This window comes from Drosophila persimilis, unplaced genomic scaffold (assembly GCF_003286085.1).
Source record: "Drosophila persimilis strain 14011-0111.01,24,50 unplaced genomic scaffold, DperRS2 tig00000002-arrow-pilon, whole genome shotgun sequence".
In the NCBI taxonomy this organism is placed as follows: domain Eukaryota; kingdom Metazoa; phylum Arthropoda; class Insecta; order Diptera; family Drosophilidae; genus Drosophila; species Drosophila persimilis.
In genome coordinates, this window is record NW_020825289.1 from 5,290,494 (window position 1) to 5,310,966 (window position 20,473).

The 20,473-nt window shown below is 44.6% G+C and overlaps 1 protein-coding gene across 1 annotated transcript; it reads right to left on the minus strand.

The window, feature by feature from the left end:
* Positions 1 to 8,718: 8,718 nt before the first annotated feature.
* LOC6590186 (gram-negative bacteria-binding protein 3) lies at positions 8,719 to 9,119 on the minus strand. The gene has a single exon (XM_002015707.2). The coding sequence runs from the start codon at positions 9,117 to 9,119 to the stop codon at positions 8,814 to 8,816; it is 306 nt and encodes a 101-aa protein (XP_002015743.1). The 3' UTR covers positions 8,719 to 8,813.
* Between the last annotated feature and the right edge of the window lie 11,354 nt (positions 9,120 to 20,473).

The following is a 20,473-nucleotide window of genomic DNA, read 5'->3' on the forward strand; positions in this document are numbered from 1 at the left end:
GGAAAGAGACAAATGACAATTAAAGGTGGAAAGTACTCTCGTATGATTTCTGAAAGAAGTCCAGGCCTCTGCTATTTTTCGTATCGGTAGAAGACAAAATTCTTTGCATTCCTTACCGGACATTTTCCATCTTTTCTCTGCATTTTTGCCCCATAAAAGTATTTTTGGTGTAACGAAATACTCTTGCAGCAGGCAAATACCTTTGTATGCACATATCCTTGTAAGTCCTCCCGCTTGCAGGTGAAAAAATTCATTACCATTGTTATATTCGCGAAATATTTACCCATTTTCGAAAATTGTTCGACATTTTTCAATTAAATAATGCAAATTTGAAATTCCACGCCACGAATTGGTTAATGTGGCAGAATTGTCCACAGCTGCCACAGACTAAGGTCTAAGCCATCGTATATTAAAACCCATACCCGAATAGGATATTTGTTTCCGGGGAGTAATCAAAAATACCACTAAATCGAAAGAGCCATCATTGGGATACTTACACAATTTGGAGGGTCTTCAAATAACATAAGCTAGAAATATATTTGTATCTATAATTGTGGTACTCTATCGTACTCTTGCAGAGAACAGATATCAGCAGAGATGGCAGATCGAGGCAGAAAATAACACAGGGATCATCACCTTTATTAACGAGCGAGCGAACCTCCTGTGCTGGGGGCCTGCCCCCTAGTATAATTATATTCTTTATCAGTTTAAAGATAAATCCCCACTATATGTGTTAAAGTTATTTTATTTGTAAGACAGCAGAATATCAGTATACAGAATTATATGTGCTTCCGAGTAACATACGCAAGAGAGAGACACCGAAAAGGGGAACATCGATATACAGAATATCGATATGAGAACATCGATATGCAGCAGGGCACATGCGCAGTGTTGTTACAGATCAATATCTAATTATCGTGGCGGTCACTTTGAACACTCCTCCTCAACACAACGCATGTTTACAAACTTTAAATATACTTAACTAATATTCAATAACATGTCAAGCACTTATAAACGATCTTTTAAACCAAATGCGAATACAAATTTATGGTGCTTAACCTTGGCTAAGTTCTTTGTGAGGACATCTGCTATCATCTCATCGGTTGGCAGATATGCAATGTTGACTTCACCTCTCTTGAGAACCTCTCGAATATGATGTATCTTGACGTCGATGTGCTTTGTACGTGCATGAAACATGGGGTTTCTAGCAAGCTGCTGTGCTCCAATGTTGTCGCCGTACATCTGAATAGCTGACTCCTTGGATATCAGCTTTAAGTCAATCAGTAGGCTGCGAAAGTATATCGCCTCTTTTGCTGCAGATGATAAGGCTATGTACTCTGCCTCCGTGGAACTGAGGGCAACCGTCGATTGCTTTCTTGACTCCCAAGAAACCGCTCCTCCTGCCAACATGCATACATAGCCAGTGAATGACTTTCGGTTCGTCATATCACTTGCCCAATCTGCATCAACAAAACACTCAATTGACTTTCCTTGCTTTGTGTAGCATATCTCCCAGTCGATAGTTTTTGCCAAATATCGAAGGATGTGCTTGGCTGCCGCTTCATGCTCGGAATGAGGATCCTTGTTACGTTGTGCTAATTTGTTCAGCAAGATAAGATAACTCTCCAATTAGCTTTTGGAACGATGTGATGTCGACCCTGCGGCAATCCTCTTTGTTGCATGCCACCTGGTAACCAGCTTCAAGAGGCGTGGACGTCTGTCGACAATCTTTCAAATTGTACTGTTCGAGCAACTCTCTAATATATTTCCGTTGGCTGATTGAAATCGCACCCGTACTGCCTTCACGTTTCACCTCAATACCTAAAAAGTATTGCATAGGCCCGATGTCAACCACATCAAATTCTGCTGCGATCTTTATCTTGATATCAGATATATCATCTAGGTCCTTACACGCCAAAATAATGTCATCTACGTAGACAGCTATTAGACACATATTTTTACCTGGCTTACGATACAGACAGGGTTCGTTGACAGTCGGTATAAAACCAATGCGTCTCAGCGTTGCATCCAACGTAGAGTTCCACACTCTTCCTGATTGTTTTAGGCCATATATACTTTTGTGAAGCCTCAAAACGTGATTTGGGTGAACTTCGCTGATGAAGCCCTCAGGTTGTCTCATAAAAACCTCATCTTCCAATTCGCCGTTGAGATACGCCGTGACAACATCCATTTGATGTAGGTGGAGACCATGTTCGACTGCAAGTGCAATTATCAACCTGATAGTTGCGTGGCGTACAACTGGTGCAAATGTTTCCTTGTAGTCGATCCCGTAGCGTTGGCTACAACCTTTCGCCACCAGACGTGATTTGAGCCTGTTCACGCTTCCATCCGGATTGGACTTAACTGCGTAAACCCATTTGCATCCAATGGACTTTTTCCCGCTAGGCAATTTAGTAAGCGACCACGTGCCGTTCTTCACGAGAGATTCGTACTCGTCCTTCATTGATGCTTTCCATATCTCGCCTTCAGTAGACCGTTCAGCTTGTGCGTAGTTTTGTGGAACTTGTACGTCTGCTGCCAGTATCGCATTGAGCATATGATACTGCTTCCTTGGTCGTCCTGGTTTGCCCGTCCGTACTATGGTTGGGCGTCCTGGTCCTCTTATTGGTTCTGGAATTACAAGAATGTCATTACTAGACCTAATCTCCTCCTGATTTTCTGGCTCATTTTCTGGATCTTTAAATTGCTCGCTATCCATTTCGGGTTCAGCGTTCTGGTTTTGTTGAACCTCAATTGATGATATGTCATTGGAACATGATGCATCTAGTTTGCCCCCTTCAGGTTCTACAAAAATGACATCCCTACTCTCTACGAGTTTCCTGGTTTCTTTACTGACCAAACGGTATGCTTTGGCCGTATCCGAGTAGCCCACCATTATATACTCTAAGCCTTTCTGTGCGAACTTTGATTTCTTTGTTTTATCTAGAGCTATCGCTACTGAGCCAAAAACTCTTAAATGCGATACCACTGGCTTTCGACCTGTCCATATTTCAAAAGGTGTCACCCCGCTCAAGCAGCTGCTTGCCACTCTATTTCGCAAATACGTGGCAGTTCGAATCGCTTCTGCCCAATAGCATTCACTCAACCCAGCATGCAGCAGCATACTTCTTGCCATTTCTACCAATGTTCTGTTGGCCCTTTCTGCAACTCCGTTTTGTTGAGGTGTATATGGCACTGTTAAGTTTCGCTTTATTCCATTTTGGTTTAGGTAATTGTCAAAAACGCTTGATATGTATTCTCGGCCATTGTCGCTTTGTAAAACCTTGACTTTTCTCCCAGTTTGGCACTCAACTTGACTCTTAAATTCTTTAAAAGCCTCGAAAACCTGATCTTTGGTTTTTAGGAAACTTACTGATACATATCTTGAACAATCATCAATAAATGTGGCGAAATATCGATTGCCTCCCATTGACTGCTTTTGCATTGGACCGCATACATCAGTATGTATTAAGTCTAGAACGCCCTTTGACCTGTTTGTGCTCGATTGAAATGGTTGCACGCAAATTTTACTTTTTGCGCATGTTGCACACACTTGTTTTGGCTTGTATATGCCCTTGAGACCTATTACCATCTCCTTGTTAACCATTTCCTTTAATGCGTCAAAATGTACATGTCCGAACCTATTGTGCCATTTGAATGCATCTGCCTCAACATTTACAATGTTCATACACTTTTCCTGATTGTCCTGAACCATAAACAATCCATTTTCCAGATGTGCCTTTATAACTATTTTTCCGTTTTCAAAAATCATCGCTTGATTTTTCTCAAACACAACTTTTTTTCATGTTTTAATAGTTTTGTGACCGATATAAAATTGTACTGCAAATCTGGTACCAAGATAACATTTTCCATCGTAACGGATCTATCACCGAACTTTACTTGAACAGTTCCATGCCCTTCAGCAATAAGTGATTTACCGCCGGCTAAAAATACTTTTTGATTATCTTCCGTGAACGACACAAAGCGTTCCTTGTCACAACATAGATGCGCCGTTGCGCCACTGTCTATGCACCATGCATTTAACATCTGGTCATTCGGCTTAGCTAAACTTAGGATTGGTACATATTTTTCTGGTTCCACTTTGTCATATTCGGTTACGCAAAGCATTGTACCCAATCTTTCCCCGCTTTTACTGTTTGCGCCCTTGTTGTTTGCTCCTTCCTGCTTGCTTTTAGCACGGCATTCCGATTTAAAATGGCCTTCCTTTCCGCACTTAAAACACTTTTTGCCCTTCTTAAAGTTTTTCTTAAAATTGTTGTTGTCATAACTGACGTGTAGTTCCGCGCTACTTGTAATTTCCTTGCTAATGCTATCTTCCTGCCTATTCGCTTCTTCAGAAATTTTTATTTTTAGCATGCTCAAGCTCGGCAAATCATCTCGCGTCTCAATCGCAACAACAAAACTTTCATACGATTTAGGCAAACCATTTAGCAACACAACTGATAAGATCTTTTCATCAACCTTTATGTTGACCTCTGCTAAAGCCTCGTGTACCACCTGGAATTTCCGCAAATATTCCTGTGCACTTATACCATCCGACATTTTTAACGTCAACAATTGTTTAATTAAAAACACTACCCTTGCTGGTCCGCTTGGCCTGTGAATTTTATTTAGCTTTTGCCATGCCTGTGACGACGATACACAATTTTTAATATTGTTTAGTTGGGTCGATTTAACACAAAGTAAAATTGACGCCAACGCCTTTTGATCCTTTAGTTCAAAAGCTGCACGTTGCTCACTTGTTGCACTTTCACTAAGCTCAATTTTACCACTGACGATTGGCCACAAATCATTTTGTATGAGAACACTTCTCATCAAAACTTCCCATGTGCTATAATTGTTTTCGTCCAGTTTCTCAATATTGAAATTCATATTTCCACTCATTTTTTATACTTATTGTCCCACAGTGCAAAATTTGTAACTGTCGATCGTCTCATGCACAAAGCAACTACGACGACAATACTGTTGTCCGTGTCTTTCTTTTGTTTTTTTTTCGTTTTCTTTTAAGTATCCCTCCGAGTTGCTATTTACACACACACACACTCGCGATTTTCTATGCCTTGGTATACACACTTTTGGGTATACACACTCGCCGTTTTGTGCGGCTTGGCATACGCACTTTTTGGTATACACACTTGAGTCTCCGTTCGCTTTTGTGTTTCTTGATCCGTTGGGACTGCTTTATTTTGGACTTTAAACCACGGCAACGGTCCGATTCGCTGCAAAATTCTAATCAAAAAACACAATGCGAATCTCCGTTGAATTTGTTCAACTTGTTCTTTTGCCTTTCTATGTACACACATAACCCCAATGAGTCTATGCCATTTTTTAGCACTGCTTTTCACTAAGCACCAAACAATGTTTATTGTTTCTCACTGTTTCTGTTTTATACTGTTTCTGGGTGAATTGGTGTCTGGGCCCATAACCTGTTAAAGTTATTTTATTTGTAAGACAGCAGAATATCAGTATACAGAATTATATGTGCTTCCGAGTAACATACGCAAGAGAGAGACACCGAAAAGGGGAACATCGATATACAGAATATCGATATGAGAACATCGATATGCAGCAGGGCACATGCGCAGTGTTGTTACAGATCAATATCTAATTATCGTGGCGGTCACTTTGAACAATATGTACCCGTAATTCGAAGCTTCGTGGATCTATCCATATAGGATGGTGCTCTGTGGCTTTTGCGCCATTTCCTTACAGACCAAAGGGGAGACCTACATACACATCTGCCATATTTGGGGTCTCGTAGCACCTTTTTCCCTGGTTAATGATCCCCAGCGGCAAGTAGGAGCCAGTAGGAAGCTGAAGTTTGTCATTTACCACTGGGCCTAATTGCTTGAGACAACGCCGGGAGACAGAGGTGGCAAATGCAACCATTAATGTGTCAGCATTGGCAATTTATGCGGCTGATAAGTAGGCTTGTGCGGCCGATGGCCCATGTGAGTGCCTAAGTAAATGTTTGGCCGCCTGTTTCCTGCCGCCTGCTGCCTGCCTGTTAGATGTCTCTCGGCTCTGGCGGCAAATCCAAACATAAATTAAGTTGCAGGAAATCTACGTAATTTATGCACACACTGAGACAGACGATGTGGGCGAACGGCTGCTCTCCTCGCCCATAAATTGTTTATTTTGCGGCTAATGTAATTTTTGGCAAATAATCATCTAATTTGTTTGCATCTGCTGGTCCTGGTCTCTGGGCTTCTTTGGGTTATGCATTTAATTTATCGTTACGCCGCATTGCCATCTTTAAGCTGAAAATCGCCTCAAAGGCCATGGCGAGAGCAAAGCCAAACATCAACATCTTCCATTTGCTCAGCAAACACAAAGACACTCCAGTAGAGATAGACGCACTGTCGAGCGGGTCCCCAAACGCTTTTCGTTTCATGTTGCTGTAACCCTTTGAAAGGCTTTGCGAAGACCAGGCAGTCTGTGGTCCCTGGCACGAAACTTGAAAGGACTTGCGGTGGCTATTGTCAGTCCCCCCAGCCTCCACCGCAACTAGTGTTCCGCAAGCAAACTGCTTCCGGTTGACACATGACAAAGGTCGCAGCCCTCTGCTTTTGTAATGAACCAAACCCCGCTCTCAGATCCATCATCGGGCCATGTCCCGTTGACCAAAAAAGCGCCATGCACCCCGGACCCCACTGCAGCTCCTGCTGAGATTTATGGCCGTACTGGCTGGATGTTACGAAAGGGTGTCAGGTTGGGAGAGGCAGCAGGGCTCAACACGTACTTGCCTCAAACGTGGCACTTCGCAAATGCCACTTTCCACTCGAAAGTCTGTGTATTTCGGCGAGTGGAAAACGTGTCCACAGACACAGCTGGCGCAATGCAATATAGTTCTGGCTCGAACCAAAATGTGTGGCATTTTCCACGGCGGCAATTGGCGACGAATCTCGTGATGAAAGAGCTGCTGGAATACTTTTTAGACACGGAGTCGCAGCGGCGGCACATTCCAGCGAGAGATCATGCAAATACAATTTTCGTAATGCCAAAAACGACACAAACAATTTAATAAAATCCAGCTTAAAGGAAATTTACATGCTCCACGGCTCTCGACTGCGCGCTCGTCCCTCCTCCGCATGAAAATGTCTTTTTTGTCTGCGCTTCCAACGTACAAGTTTTTTGTGCATGCCAAACACGACTTTTGGCTCCATCTTCTATACTTTCCCTCTCCGTATGTCTGTGGCTGTGTCTGTTTCTGTGTCTGTGCTTTTGGGATTCTCGCTTAACTTTTGGGCCTTGTTTGTCTGCTAGACATAGTTTCTTGGCCTTGCCCTTCAGTTGTGTGTGTGTGGGAGGTAGCTCTGGCTTTAATGGCACTCCCTGCATTCGGATTCCTGCTCTCCGAAAATCGAATTGGTTTTTACAATGTCTTCGGTCTAAATAAATGGTAATCAGCTCAAGTCATTGTCCGCTTCTTCCACCAACCAAAGGAATACACAAGTACAAATTATGCAAATGTTCGAGCTCTTTAGCCAAGAGTTTAAGCAAGGGGACTTTCAACGTGATTGAAGTAATCTCAGATCTAAGCTGCGATTTCCTCCGATTCAGGAGTGGGCCACAAAAGTAGCCCACAATTATGACATATTTCTCCAGGAGGCACACTCATTCCCAATTTGCAGATACACATCTTAAAGGCCACACGCTGACATGCTCTTGTCACATGCAAAATACCCAGAGGAGCCGGTCCGGAAAAACACAATGAAATCCTATTAAATCGGAGCCCAGATCACCTGCCCTTCTGCCCTTCTGCCCTTCCAAGGAGCACAATTTAAATCATACAATGAAGAAATATTACACCTGCGGCGAATATTTCATCTTCGCACTCTCTCCGTGAAGCTCGAATCAAAAATAAATTTGAGAAAAAAGCAATCACTAGCCAGGGCCCCAAAGTGGTGGAGAGAAGGGGCGGAACTTGAACTAAAATATGATAAAGATACAAATTTGAATAAATTTCCGTGGAGGTGAGACCCTACTCGTATAAATGTAAATATGCGTGTAATCAGCTTACTTACGCGTGTTTATTCCATCAGGAGTTATTCAATTTGGAAATTACGAGTATATTCGATGGCCATAAACAAGTCTCCTCGCTGCAAGATGGACAGCGATGTTGGAGGGAGAAATATTAACTCGCCTTTCGCCTCTACATTGTACAATATGCTAATTTTTTTGCGCGAAGAGAGTGCTTCAATTAGGGACAAAAAATGTGGCTCGTGGCTTGATTTGCATAAATTTAAATAAGTCATTTAAATAAGGCTCGGCAGTGCTCTCGGCAGTCAGCAGTGCTCTCCCTGCGAATCCTTTTCGCCGTCCCACGACTGCATTCCCACACGACGTATGCGCAATTTTTTTGTTCCTTTTGATGCTTCTGTTCTGCCATTGCTTTTGTTTTATGTTTTCACGTTTTTTGTTGCTCTGGCAAAAAGTTATTTACCGTACAAATATAACTTTTCTTATGCCGCTACTCTGTGTTCTCCCCCCCACCTCATTTTTCCCCTCAAGTGTACAACTGTTTGTTTATAGAATTTTCACTTTTTCGCCCACCTTTCTTTTTTGTCCTTCTGCAGCGGGGAAATAAATCTGTCGTCTGTAGGTGGCTTGCCATTTTCATATGCAAATATTACTAACAGAACAGTGCTGAGAGCGCAGCACATCATCATATTTGCCATGCAAATAAATATGTTCTCGTTTGTATGACAGGCAGCCGAGCATGCAACTGAATTATCTGGCAACCGACTACTGGGTATGGCTTTATTTAATCAACGTAACGGGTCCCATTTCTAGGGAACTTCCGCCTCTTGGTGCATTCTCTGGTAGTCAACGCCATGGAATCGCACCGTCGTCCAGTAGTAGATGACGTCTCCCTTGTACAGCTCCACATTCCGATTGGTGTAGGTCCAGCGCCCGTTCGCGTCCGTGTTCACGATGTCCGCTGCCCAGTGCTGATCGCTCAGATCCGTGATCGGCTCGTTGAGCTTTCCATGGAAGGCGAACAGCGATATGCCCCTCTCATCGGGTATCGAAACGGAAAAGCCACGGCTGGAAAGTAGCTCTACTTTGGCCACTGGCACTTGATAGCTCGACATGATGATTCAAAATGACCGAAGAACTGCAAGTCTGCTTGTTTTATGCATCAGCTCGAGTGGGGATTCGTTCAGAGAACGACCGATAGCCAATCAGATAAGATAAGCGCACTTTAGATAAATGCAATATTCTGAGAAATTCGTGCTAAATGGAGTGACCAGTCGGGTGACATCACTGGGCAATTAGTGAGAGAGAGTGAGCGGGATAGAGTGGGGCTGAGAGAACGATTGAATAAAGATGGGAAAATATTGCTGGAAGTAATTGGGAAATGCAGACAAGATCGAATGAGAGAGGGAGAGTGTACAATGTACACACATTATACATATATATATATCCCACGAGACGATACGTTAGGGTAGTGCCTGTCTCTTCTCTTGACTTTGTTTCCATTGGCCTGCTGTTTGTTGCATGAGAAGATAATTTCACGCCTGATTGCACAAGTAAGACCTACACCCAGCCGCCTAATTGGAAAATATTGTCATGCTGCCGCCGCAGCAACTCTCAGGCCCGGCTCCTACTCCCACTCCCATTCCCGATCCCACTCCCAATCCCGACTCCAAGGAAGTCTTTCTCGCCACACTTGACTGCTGATTAATTAAGTAAAAGCAAATCAAGCAAGCAGCCAAGCAGCGGCCAGTCGATTTGGGTCAAGAAGCATCAGGATCTGCTAATTAATTTAGCTCAGTGCGTGTGTAGGGCGCACTCTGTCACGACTTGCCGCCGCTGAATGCCGACTTCATTTGGCTTTAAAGTATTCTAAAGAAAGTGACAGATGCCCTTCATTCCTTCTCCTCCTCCTCCTCGTCCTCCCTCGACTCAAAGTCTAACAAATGGAACAAAAGCACAATTGTTCTCGCAGCGTCTCTGCATTCTGTGTCCTGGTTATAGCCATCTGATAGTCTTCATTATGGTCTTAATGGTTGTTGTTGTTTCTATTGATATCCCCCACAATGCCGTTGTTGCTGCTGCGGAGGTTAGGCTTTGGCTTCGGCTCTGGCTCTGGCGCCACTTAAATGTTGCGTATGTTCCAAGTGCGGCGCATGGCAAAAAAAAAGAACAAAAATATATATATAAAGAAAACAAGGAGAAAATGGATACAAAAAATGTTTGCAGAGCTCCAGACGCCATAGGAGGATAATCCATGATTCTACTTCTCGCAGTTGCGTCTACGCCCCTGCAAAACTACACCCCACCTCCCCTCCCCTTGATCACATAACACTATAAATAAGGGGCCACATGCTCAACATTTGTATGCTGTTTTATTGCATTGCGCTAAAAGGGAAACGAAACTCGAATCGGAGCACAAATGAAAACAAAGCAGAAACCGAAACCGAAACCGAAACCCTTAGCCCCATGTCCATACGACTAGATGTACACTGCTGCCTGTCTGCCAGAACCTTATTATGTGCCACATTTAACGCCCTCCGAGTGAGCGCTTTTCCTGGGCAAACTTCGACTTTCCCTTCCGAGACATTGGAGTGGCGAAAGCTGAGCAAGCAAAGCATCGGCACTGTGTCTGTCTCTGTGTCTGTTTGCTGCTCCTTTCACTCGCCATCTCCCCCAGCCCCAGCCCACCCTGTGGCAATAAAATTAAAGTTTTTTTCTGCTCGTTTCGGCGCGTGGTTTCTTGGTTTCTGTAAGCCTTTTCTTTACCTTCTCTTAACGCAACTCAACTGAAAATGGTACCTGCGGTTTATACCACCCACCGCTCCCCCTACCATCGTCTGGCCCCGCCCCACCGCGCCCCACCGCGCCCCACAACGCCATCGCAGCGCAAAACGCTACTGCAAATCGATGAGCAATCGTAAAATGTTACCAAATTTATTGCATTTTGTGCGTGCAAATCGCTTTAACAGTTCTCGACTGTGTGTTTGTGCGCGTGTGTGTGTGTGTTCCTTTGAATTTTTACATGTTTTTGATTGGCTTTCGAGCAGCTTAAAGTTGAATAACAAAAGGCGTAACTTTTATGGTGGAGTTGAAATCATTAAAATCGCCTAACAGAGCCGAAAATAAATTCATTTCCATTTTGGGAATTCCTTGGGGGAAAAAACACTAATTTTTCCACTATTTTCCAGGAATTAAACACCAAACACGTCCAAGGGAACAAGCCTTTCAACTTTCATTCAATCGAAAATTGGGTGTGCACCCACCAGCTCCCAGAAGCTGTCGTGTCGGCGTCGACGGCAGCCGCCATCAAACTCAATTTATTCTGCTGCCACAATGTGCAACAGTTGAAAGAGGCCAGACAGCATCGACGAGGGTCAAGGAGGAGCGTCACTTGAAGCTCAGGCAGGTGGCCTTGGGTCTGAAGGCAGCCGCAACAATGACGAGGCAACTGCAACGGTAGGGCCGTGCGGCAGGCTCAACCTTCAGGTGAGCGGCAAGGCAACACCAGCAACACTACAGGCAACACTAACAGCCAACAGTTTATATTCAAGTGTCTGCCAATCGAGGCGTAAAGTATAAGAGTTTTGCCTACGGTGGAGGCTGAGAGCGCATTTTCCGAACCGCCAGACGGCTCCTTTCCGGCTGTTGGGCGGAATCAAAAGGAGCATGCTGCAGGGCTAGGTAACACGAATTTCTTGATTAAAACTACACGGAAAATGCGACATGTCCGTCGTCGTATCTATGTCAACTGCTGACATCCTTGTGCGAATATTAACTTTTCCAATCTGCTTGCAGCCGTCACGCAGCGATGAAAAATTCAACGGCGTGAAATGGGGGGCAGGGAAGGAAAGTCCCACGCACAACCAGGAGAAGGTGCACTAATTGTAAGACCTGCTGTGAGAGGCAGGACAGATTTCCCTCTTTGAATTTTACGTGACACACGAGCGACCACACTTCCCTTCTGCTCTTCTGCTCTTCTGCCCTTCTGCTCTCTGCCTTTCTGCTCTTCTGCTCGGCAAATGCAAATATGTTACGTGTATCACTGCCGTGTTGGCGGGGGACACGGCGAGTGTGTGGAACAAGGAGCAGTGCCGCGGAATGCGGCACGCCGAAAATCACGCAGTTCTCGTACGCCATTGAATTTTAAATGAAGATGGCACAAGAGCCAGGCCTTCGCTTTCACAATGAAATGTTTACCACTGCAAGGGCACCCACGTCGACAAACAAAAGTCCTTGCCAACGCCAAAAAGACACTTGCGGTAGACGGCAGCCCCCATGCCGCCTTTTCCCCTGGCATAATTGGGGATGGGAGGTGTGCACGTCACCGCGGCACCGCGGCACCGCCTGCACATCTCGGGAGCTTATAAAATTTGTATCGAAAATCCCCCCCCCACCATCCCCTGCCTTCCATCCAATGATCCGTAATGCCAAAAGCAGGACTTCAAAATTAGCAACGTTTAGAAATACAAAATTTGCACATCATTTGAAATTCATTAAAAATTCGAGAAGAGCGGAGAGTTGCAGATTTTTCGGTGGGTCGACATGTGGATACCCTTGCAAATACAGGGCCTCCTCTAAGCCACTTTATGCTTCACTTTATACCCTTCCTTCCCTTACCCTTCCTTATGCAAATTTAAGCAGCAGCCGTCGGAGCGGGGCCCTTGTAGCGGCCTGCTCTGAAGGAGAAGGAGCCGCGCCGCATAGTTTGTATTGGGCTCACGGACTCATTGGCTGACAATTATGTGCGGGCGGGCTTTCAGTATCTTTTGGCGGACAGGCTAGAGATCGGGGGCCAGGGAAAGGTAGCGGTGTGGGCGGCAAAGTTTTTGTCAGATCATTTTGTAAATTTCATGGCAGCAGCTGCATGGTAGCTCCCTTCTGCACTCGATAAAAATGGTGGCCAAAGTTGTTGCAGGGCCACCGGAAAACTGAGTGCCGTTAGGGGGGTGCACTTTGTTTGCACAGCGCATTGAACGGATGGAAAGAAAGCAGAAAGCCAGACCCGACCACCAGCTGCACGGCCCTGGCCGGGGCAAGGCAAAGTTTCCAGCAGCATCGCATTCGTTATGAGTATGCACTAATATGAATTTTATATGAAAAGCTTTGGGGGAAGGACCTGCACTGGCGCTGTTCTTGGTAGCTGTACTTTGGGACTTTGGTAGTGAAACTGAGACAAAAGTTTCCGTTCTGCCGAAAACTTAACAATTGGCCAAGGCGCACCCCACTGAGTTTTCCGGCATATTTATCCATTTCCGGACTGTATTTATGAGCAACCAAAACGGCATCCACTGAATATTGTGTGCATGAAGCATTCTGTATCGCAGTTTTTGGTTTTTTTATGCTTTTCTTTAATTTCTCTGTTCGTCTCTGTTCGCTCTTCTTGTCGATAGGTGAATATCGCATAAGACTTATTGATCGGCGATCGGGGAACGGATAAGGTGCTGTGGTAAAAGCTAGGGTATCCAGCTGCTGCCCAACAACACCCTGTTCCCTTGCATTGTTTTGTTGCAGGTGGAAATTTACATCCTTTTTCATCCTTTGTTTGGCCATCAATTTAATTCAATGCTCATTATTTTCCGACAGCACATTCTCATTATGGATCGATGGGTGGATGCATGGATGCATGGATGGACGGCTGCTTTCCCATCTCCATAGCATGCGGAATTCTGTCCAAATGGACGCTAATAGGCATGCAAATCAGTGAAAATTAAATGGCATAAAACGCAATAGAGAACGAGGCGCCAGTCCCAAAGCCTAGAATAATTTCTCAAATCTGGTAATCTGGTGCACTTTAGGGCATTAACCAGCTGCAATTATCGCTGAAGTCCTGAATGTCCTATCCAACATTTTGTTCATTTATTCAGCCAATGACCATTGGAGTAACGTGTTCTCTCCCATCATGTTTTATGGCCCCCGGCATTTATGGACGGACGATCGGTGGTGGCCTCCCTGTGGCAATAACCTCGGCGGGGACTGCCAACTTGCTACTAAATCAATAGCAATAATTCTGACTGGCTGTGGCACATAAATTTCATTGCCCCGAAAGCTTGAAACAATATATTGTATGTGCCATTTTATATGCCTTTTTTCATGGCCAAATTATCAGCTAACACACACTTCCACACACACACACAAACACACGTGTTGGGCATAAATCTAGCAGCGTTCGGCTTTTTCTGACGCTTTATTAAGTGGTCTAACAGAAAGGGGCTTGTAGGGGGCGCTCCAAACGCCGAAGGGAAAATTGATTTTCAGTGTTTTATTTTTACTCCTATTTAATTGTTGGCCGAGAGCCAGGAAAGAGAGGGGAGACAGGGGAGCCGTTGACTGTTGAAATGTTTGTAAGCGGAACTTTGAGCCGAATCCAAGCCGAAAGCCACAGAACAGGAGGATGTTCGTGTGTGGAGTGAAAACGACAGGATGCAAGTTTCTGCCAAACAAAAATAAAAGTTATCCATCAGATTTACTTACATTCGTTTAATAACAATAATTTTTTTCTAAACTTTGTTGGGAAAACTAAAATCCGACTAAGCTTTTCCCGCTTAGAAGTTGGCCGGAAATTGAGGATTCCATTTCATGGTATTAGTTTCACTTTTAGTGTCAACGAATTGGTTACAAATTTCAATTTTTAAACGGTGCTTTGTAGTCACTGTTGTATTATTTAATCGCACCGTTTTCACTTCCGTTCGATACATTCCCCGTCCTCGGGCACCAGAGAAAACTCTCCTATAAATTCCGTTCGAAAAGCGGATTTGGGTAGAATGTTTACGCAGATTTTCCGGAAAAAAGTTCGGCTTGAATTGAGACGAGAGGGCACGTCGTATGGCAGCGGTTGGGACTCGCACACTAATGCCGCCAGGACACCGCCACCAAAAGGCTAAGAAGCTGGCCAGCAGGCAAGCAAAAATCCTTTCTCCTGGAAACTCTCTTAAATGTTAGCCGGCTCTGCTGTGCTCTTCGGCTCTGCTAATGTCAGCAGAGATGCTGTGCAGATGAAAGCGAAAGTCAAGCAACACGTGCACTGTTATCGAAGCCCTTAACAGAATTGGGCCGGCTCTTCGTCTCTGACCACTCTCTTAAATGTTAAGGGGAGCGTTTACTGGGGTTTTAGGGATATGTTATATTTTATAAAATCTGCTAACCATTTTTATGGTGCTTCAGCCATTTGCAAGGGTGAACCCCACATAAATTCATGTCGACGAGGGCCAAGGCTGCCTCCTGCCTCCTGCCCCCTGCCTCCTCCACATGGAAGCCACAGGTGCGACAGCAGCAAATTAAGTTGCACGTATAACTCACAAACATGAAGACATTGCCAGAAGGAAATGTGTGCCCCCTCCCCCGCTGCCTACCTCATCACAAAATATAACGCATACGACCCTATGTCATGTGTATTTTACAATTGTTGCCAACTCCGTTTGTCATTGCAGCAAATGACTTTAGCAGAAGCGGAGCCTCAAGAAACTCACACAAATTTCCAGGGCAAAGGCAATAGACATCTGGCTATGAAGCCGACCATTGACCATTGTCTTGAGCTGCTTAAAGTGTGCCAATTGAATGAGGCTACGCTACGCGCAGTGTCAACGACTTGGCCAACAGTTCAGCATTCTCGACCATAATTCGAGATAATTTAGTTATTATTAGGGACAAAGCGACGCACAGAATCCCCCGAATGCCCCGAAAGCCCGAATGTCAGTGTCAATGAACATGTTAACCCAAAACTCGAATGGCATATAGAAGTCAATGCCAAATGACGCACAGAGATAACTTTTTGGGGCACATATATACACGATAATTGCAGAGAGAGACGTACACACGACACACCACACACGAGGAGTGGAATGACAACTTAATTTGGCTTGGAGGGCGGACACACAGGTCAGGATCAGGTTAAGCGTCAAAAGGTTAATGCCACTCAACTTCGACTCTAAATAAACAAGAAGCACACTGACAGTTGACTTGAGACAACATCTGAAGTGCATTCCACTTACCAATTATTGAAGATAATTAATAATGGTACAAAACCAAGTTTAAATTTCTGCCTGAGGCTATGGGAAATGGAGATTTTCCTATAATTTGGTTATACATTCATACGGGGGATATCTGTATGCATATTCAATTCACATTTTTTTCCTTCTGGGCATGCAATGAATATGTGAATGTGTAGCACCGCAGATGGAAGAATTTTCCATGCACGCTTCCATTTCCAGCTCCTAGGCATGCTGCACACATACATATTTCCATACGCGATTACCAGCCGACGAATCGAGATGCATTTGCAGCAGGGAAATGCCACAATGAGTGCCTGCTCGAGTAGTCGTACGACTGTCTACTGCTTTAGTTTGAGTGCACTCGATTAGAAGAAGGCCAAGTGCCGATGGGTTGACAAAAGCCAGCCTCTGAGGCGTCGATGGCATGCAGCGAGGTGTTGAGACAGTAGTGGCGCCTGCCAGTCTCGCAAATTACAGAGCAGCCGTGCCCCAGAAGGCGACGGCCGGGGCAGAGCACGTACTGCAAGAATGACAACCCGTTGATGCTGCCGCTTCCACTGGGGAAACTTGAACAAAGTGAACGTACGCCATGTGGCGTCTAGCACGGCTAAGTGCCAGCCAATCAGAACATTAATCAAATCAATGCGATTTGCAATGCAAAGGGATTTGTTACTTGCAGGGATTTGTTGGGGGCGATTTTGACAGTAAACAAGCCGAAGAATCGGCCAATAGTTGTAGTCGGGCAATAGTAATTCGCATTGGATTTTCTCTGATTCCAGAATTGATTTGATTAGACTCTGAATTGGAATCGGCAACGGAATGATGAATGATTGTAGCCATGGCTGTAGTACTGTGTCCATCTGACAGCTTAATGCGTGTCGTCTGCCAAACGATTTGGAAAAATTGATTGTGTCCACACTCACAATCAATTGCCGGTTGGAAACTCGCCACCGAAAATGGCAGAGCAATAAACAATTCCAGGCAGCAGCTACTACAATCGAAATTGAAAGCGTAATTTCGTTTGCTGACGGGGAATGGGACGGAGACGGGGACGGGGACGAAGGCGGCGACGATGATGAGTGAACTACAGACACATTACTCGTGTTCCTCCGCCCCATTCGAGTTGGCAATAAAACCAGAAGCCAAGAGCATATTCAATCGCCAACGTTTTTGTGTCACTGCTATTTTTATTCACTCATTTATTCCACTCGAGTGGCCCACTGCAAAAAAGAAAAGTATGCATGCATCTCTTTGGCTTTGCTTCTGCCTCGATTATCCCGGAAGTCTAATAGACAACATAAATTACAAGTGATAATGAAATTGCAAAATACCTTGTCACTGCAGCTCAAGTGAGAGCCCGACCAAAGAACACCTCAAGTGGCGGGCGATCTCGGGCGGGCGCCTTTCAGGCGAAGGTGCGATAATTAGCAATTTGTATGGCTTCTGGTGCCGGTGCCATTTATTACGGAAAGCCCTATGGCTGGACCATAAAACGTACAACATTCTGTATTTCATCCCAGGAGGTGCTAACCAGGCTCCTTCCAGGAGAGGGCATAATGAACGTTACCCAAGCATGATTTATATCTTTATACGAAGCTCATAAATCTGTGCGTCAGCGAAAAAAGGAGGCCAGGAGGGCGACACCCGAATGCTCTTACTCGTCCATCGGTCAAGGAAACCCTGCATTTTCCCAGACGAGTATGACTCTACTCTGAGACTCCGAGTATTTGGGGTGCAACGTGGGATCATCCTTAGTTTTAAAGGAAATTATCGACTTAACCAAGTCCGACGAGCACCAATGTACTTCTCCTCTTATATTGCCTTTAGGAGTTTTCCGGCTGCAGGAAGCTTTCTCATAATTATGTGCACTTTTCCGCCTGCGAAGGTGTGCCTGCGATTGGATACGGGACTTTGACCTTTCGGCCACAATATGCGCTCGTTAGTCAATGTTTAGCAATTTGTTATGAATCAACAATAAATGTAAATAACATAATAATAGGAAACAACGCCCACGCCGCACCGGACACTGCTGATCAGGCGGCAGTTGAAGGAATGCCCTCGCCATCCGCCAAATGAATTATGGCCAACAAAAAAGGCCGAAATGAAACACGCGCTCATCCAATGTAATATTCTTTTTTTCGCCTCATCACGCCAGCTGTTTTCGGCGATAGACAACGCCGTCAATTGAGCGAAAATCAATGGATGGCCAGTCCGTCAGTCCACGGCCAACACCCACGCACACCCACGCACCCAATCAGCCCAACGCCCAACGCCCAACGCCCTCGTCCTTTGCTTTATTTTTACACAAAACAGAATCTGTTTCTATCCTTTGCCTGCTGGTCATTCCTTGCGGATTGGTACATATATTCTTTAAAGTGTGATAAGTGGGAAACTACAAACAGATAAATTCTATAGAACGAAATAGTATAAAGATTCAGGCTGCTGCACCTGTTCGCTGCAGGTTTCTTTGTTCATTCACAACTTTTGCGACTGCCTGGAGTTCGGTTTATCGTTTCCCTGACTAATTATTCCATTTACTTTGCCCAAGTTCCTGTAGTTCTCTGTTTCGTTCCTTGTTTTGGTAGCTGCCGCAAGGGTAGTGTGGCGTGACTGCACTATCAAAGTGCCCCAAACAAAAACTTCTGCTCGCCGGGGACGGGGGAGAACTCTGTGCTCCCTGTGCTCTGCTCTCGTTTCCCTCAACATATTGCACAACACATGCAATACTGTCAAAATATTTTCCCCCTACAAATGGAAACATTCGTTGGGATGTGAGATGTGAGCCTAAGTCACGGAAAAGTTTCAAATGTGGGCTTATGCTCCTCGGAAAATCGGATACTTAATGTTTTTCTTTGCAGTAAAGACTTTATGAATGATTTTGGGTTTAGGGAGCTACTCTACTCCCTGCTGTAAAATCCACTAAAAGTAATAAATGAAACACAACAGATTTGTACTTCACAATCACCGTTACGACAATTCAACCATCTCAGACTTACGGCCTCCCCAAGGCAGTGCGAAGCCACTCCATTTCCCCTCCACCATCACTTGACCATCCCCACAGCTTTCCACCCCACTCCTAGCCAATTCTGTGAGCAGAACGGTCTAGCGGGCAATTGCTCTTGGCGTCCCATTGGCTTGATTTGTAATTTTCTGGCTACCAATTTCATGCGCTGGCCAGCAGTCCATTCCAGTGTCGCTTGGAGCGTGTGCCCGGAAATATGTGGCGCTATATATTACTAGAATGTATTTTTCAGATAACTTTTTCGTTGTTCGCGTTGCGAAAAAGACTTTAATTCTATTCGTTTTTATAATCCTGCCAGTTTTAATGGGAGTTTAAGGAAAGTTTCAAGCCAAAGCATTTGTTTTTTCATCTTAGGGGTATTGAAATTCAGTTATGAGGAAGGAAAAACCACTTGCAGCTTAATCGCTTCCCATTAAAGAAGAAAGAACCGCAAAAAGAAGTCAAACAATACTATTTCGTGTGCTAATTGAATTTAAAAATTTATTTTAATTGGTATCTAAATCGTTTATTAGTGGGGACTGCAAGGAATCACTTTCCATTTTCCATTTAAGTTACCCTGAAATTCCTGAACTAATCAGAAGCTTGGGAGTCTATGAAATCGATTCGTTTAAAGATTGGGCTGTGATTTCCATTCGACACGCTGTGAGTGTTTTGCGTCGGCATTAACGGCGTTTTTATGGCCATTGGAAAATGGCACATTAGCGGCATAAAACAGGCCGTAAGCATTAGCTCGAAATCCTTTAAGCGCACAAAATACACATGCACACGCCGGGATAGCGTCTAAAGTCGATTCGAAGTGTTCACAGTATGCTTTTAGGCACAACGCTGTTTTATTAGGAGGAGCAGCCGGAACGCTGTCCATCAGGAATAGAACTTAACGCGCCTTTAATCGCTTTCGCATAAATTGTCTCGCGTCTTTTGTAATAAACCTGAGTATCTCCTCCATCCACCTGCAAAACCTGTTCCGCCTTGGGAACAACTAAATTCGAGATTTTACGGCAGTTTCATTGAGTTTACGCTTGATTTGATTCGAGTTTTATTCAAGAAATAAGCCAAAGGCCAAAAGGCATCGCAACAAGCCATCTCAGATCATAGTCGGCAGTCGGGCAGTAGTCATCGTATTCTCCGCACTTCGCCCTGGTTCTGGCCCCTTGGCTCACATTTCAATTAAAAAAGCAAATATACGGGGGAATGAAAATTGAATGAAAATATGTCATCAGGAGGAGCTGATATTGAGCCTATCGGATGTGTTGTGTGGGTGTGTTTGGAAGAGGTTTAGGGTTGAGTGGCAATGATACAATGATACAGGCAGATACTCTTAAATAGTATTTTTTCAAGCTCATGCAATTAACGAGTATGTCTGTCCAACAATTGTATATGAACATCGGGGCATCATCCCAACCATTCATTCATCCTCATTTTTCTGACGTTCAACGTTTGGCACGTTCAACGACAGATG

Coding starts and splice junctions, on each gene's coding strand:
- LOC6590186 (XM_002015707.2), bottom strand. CDS start 9,119: ATGTCGAGCTATCAAGTGCCAGTGGCCAAAGTAGAGCTACTTTCCAGC.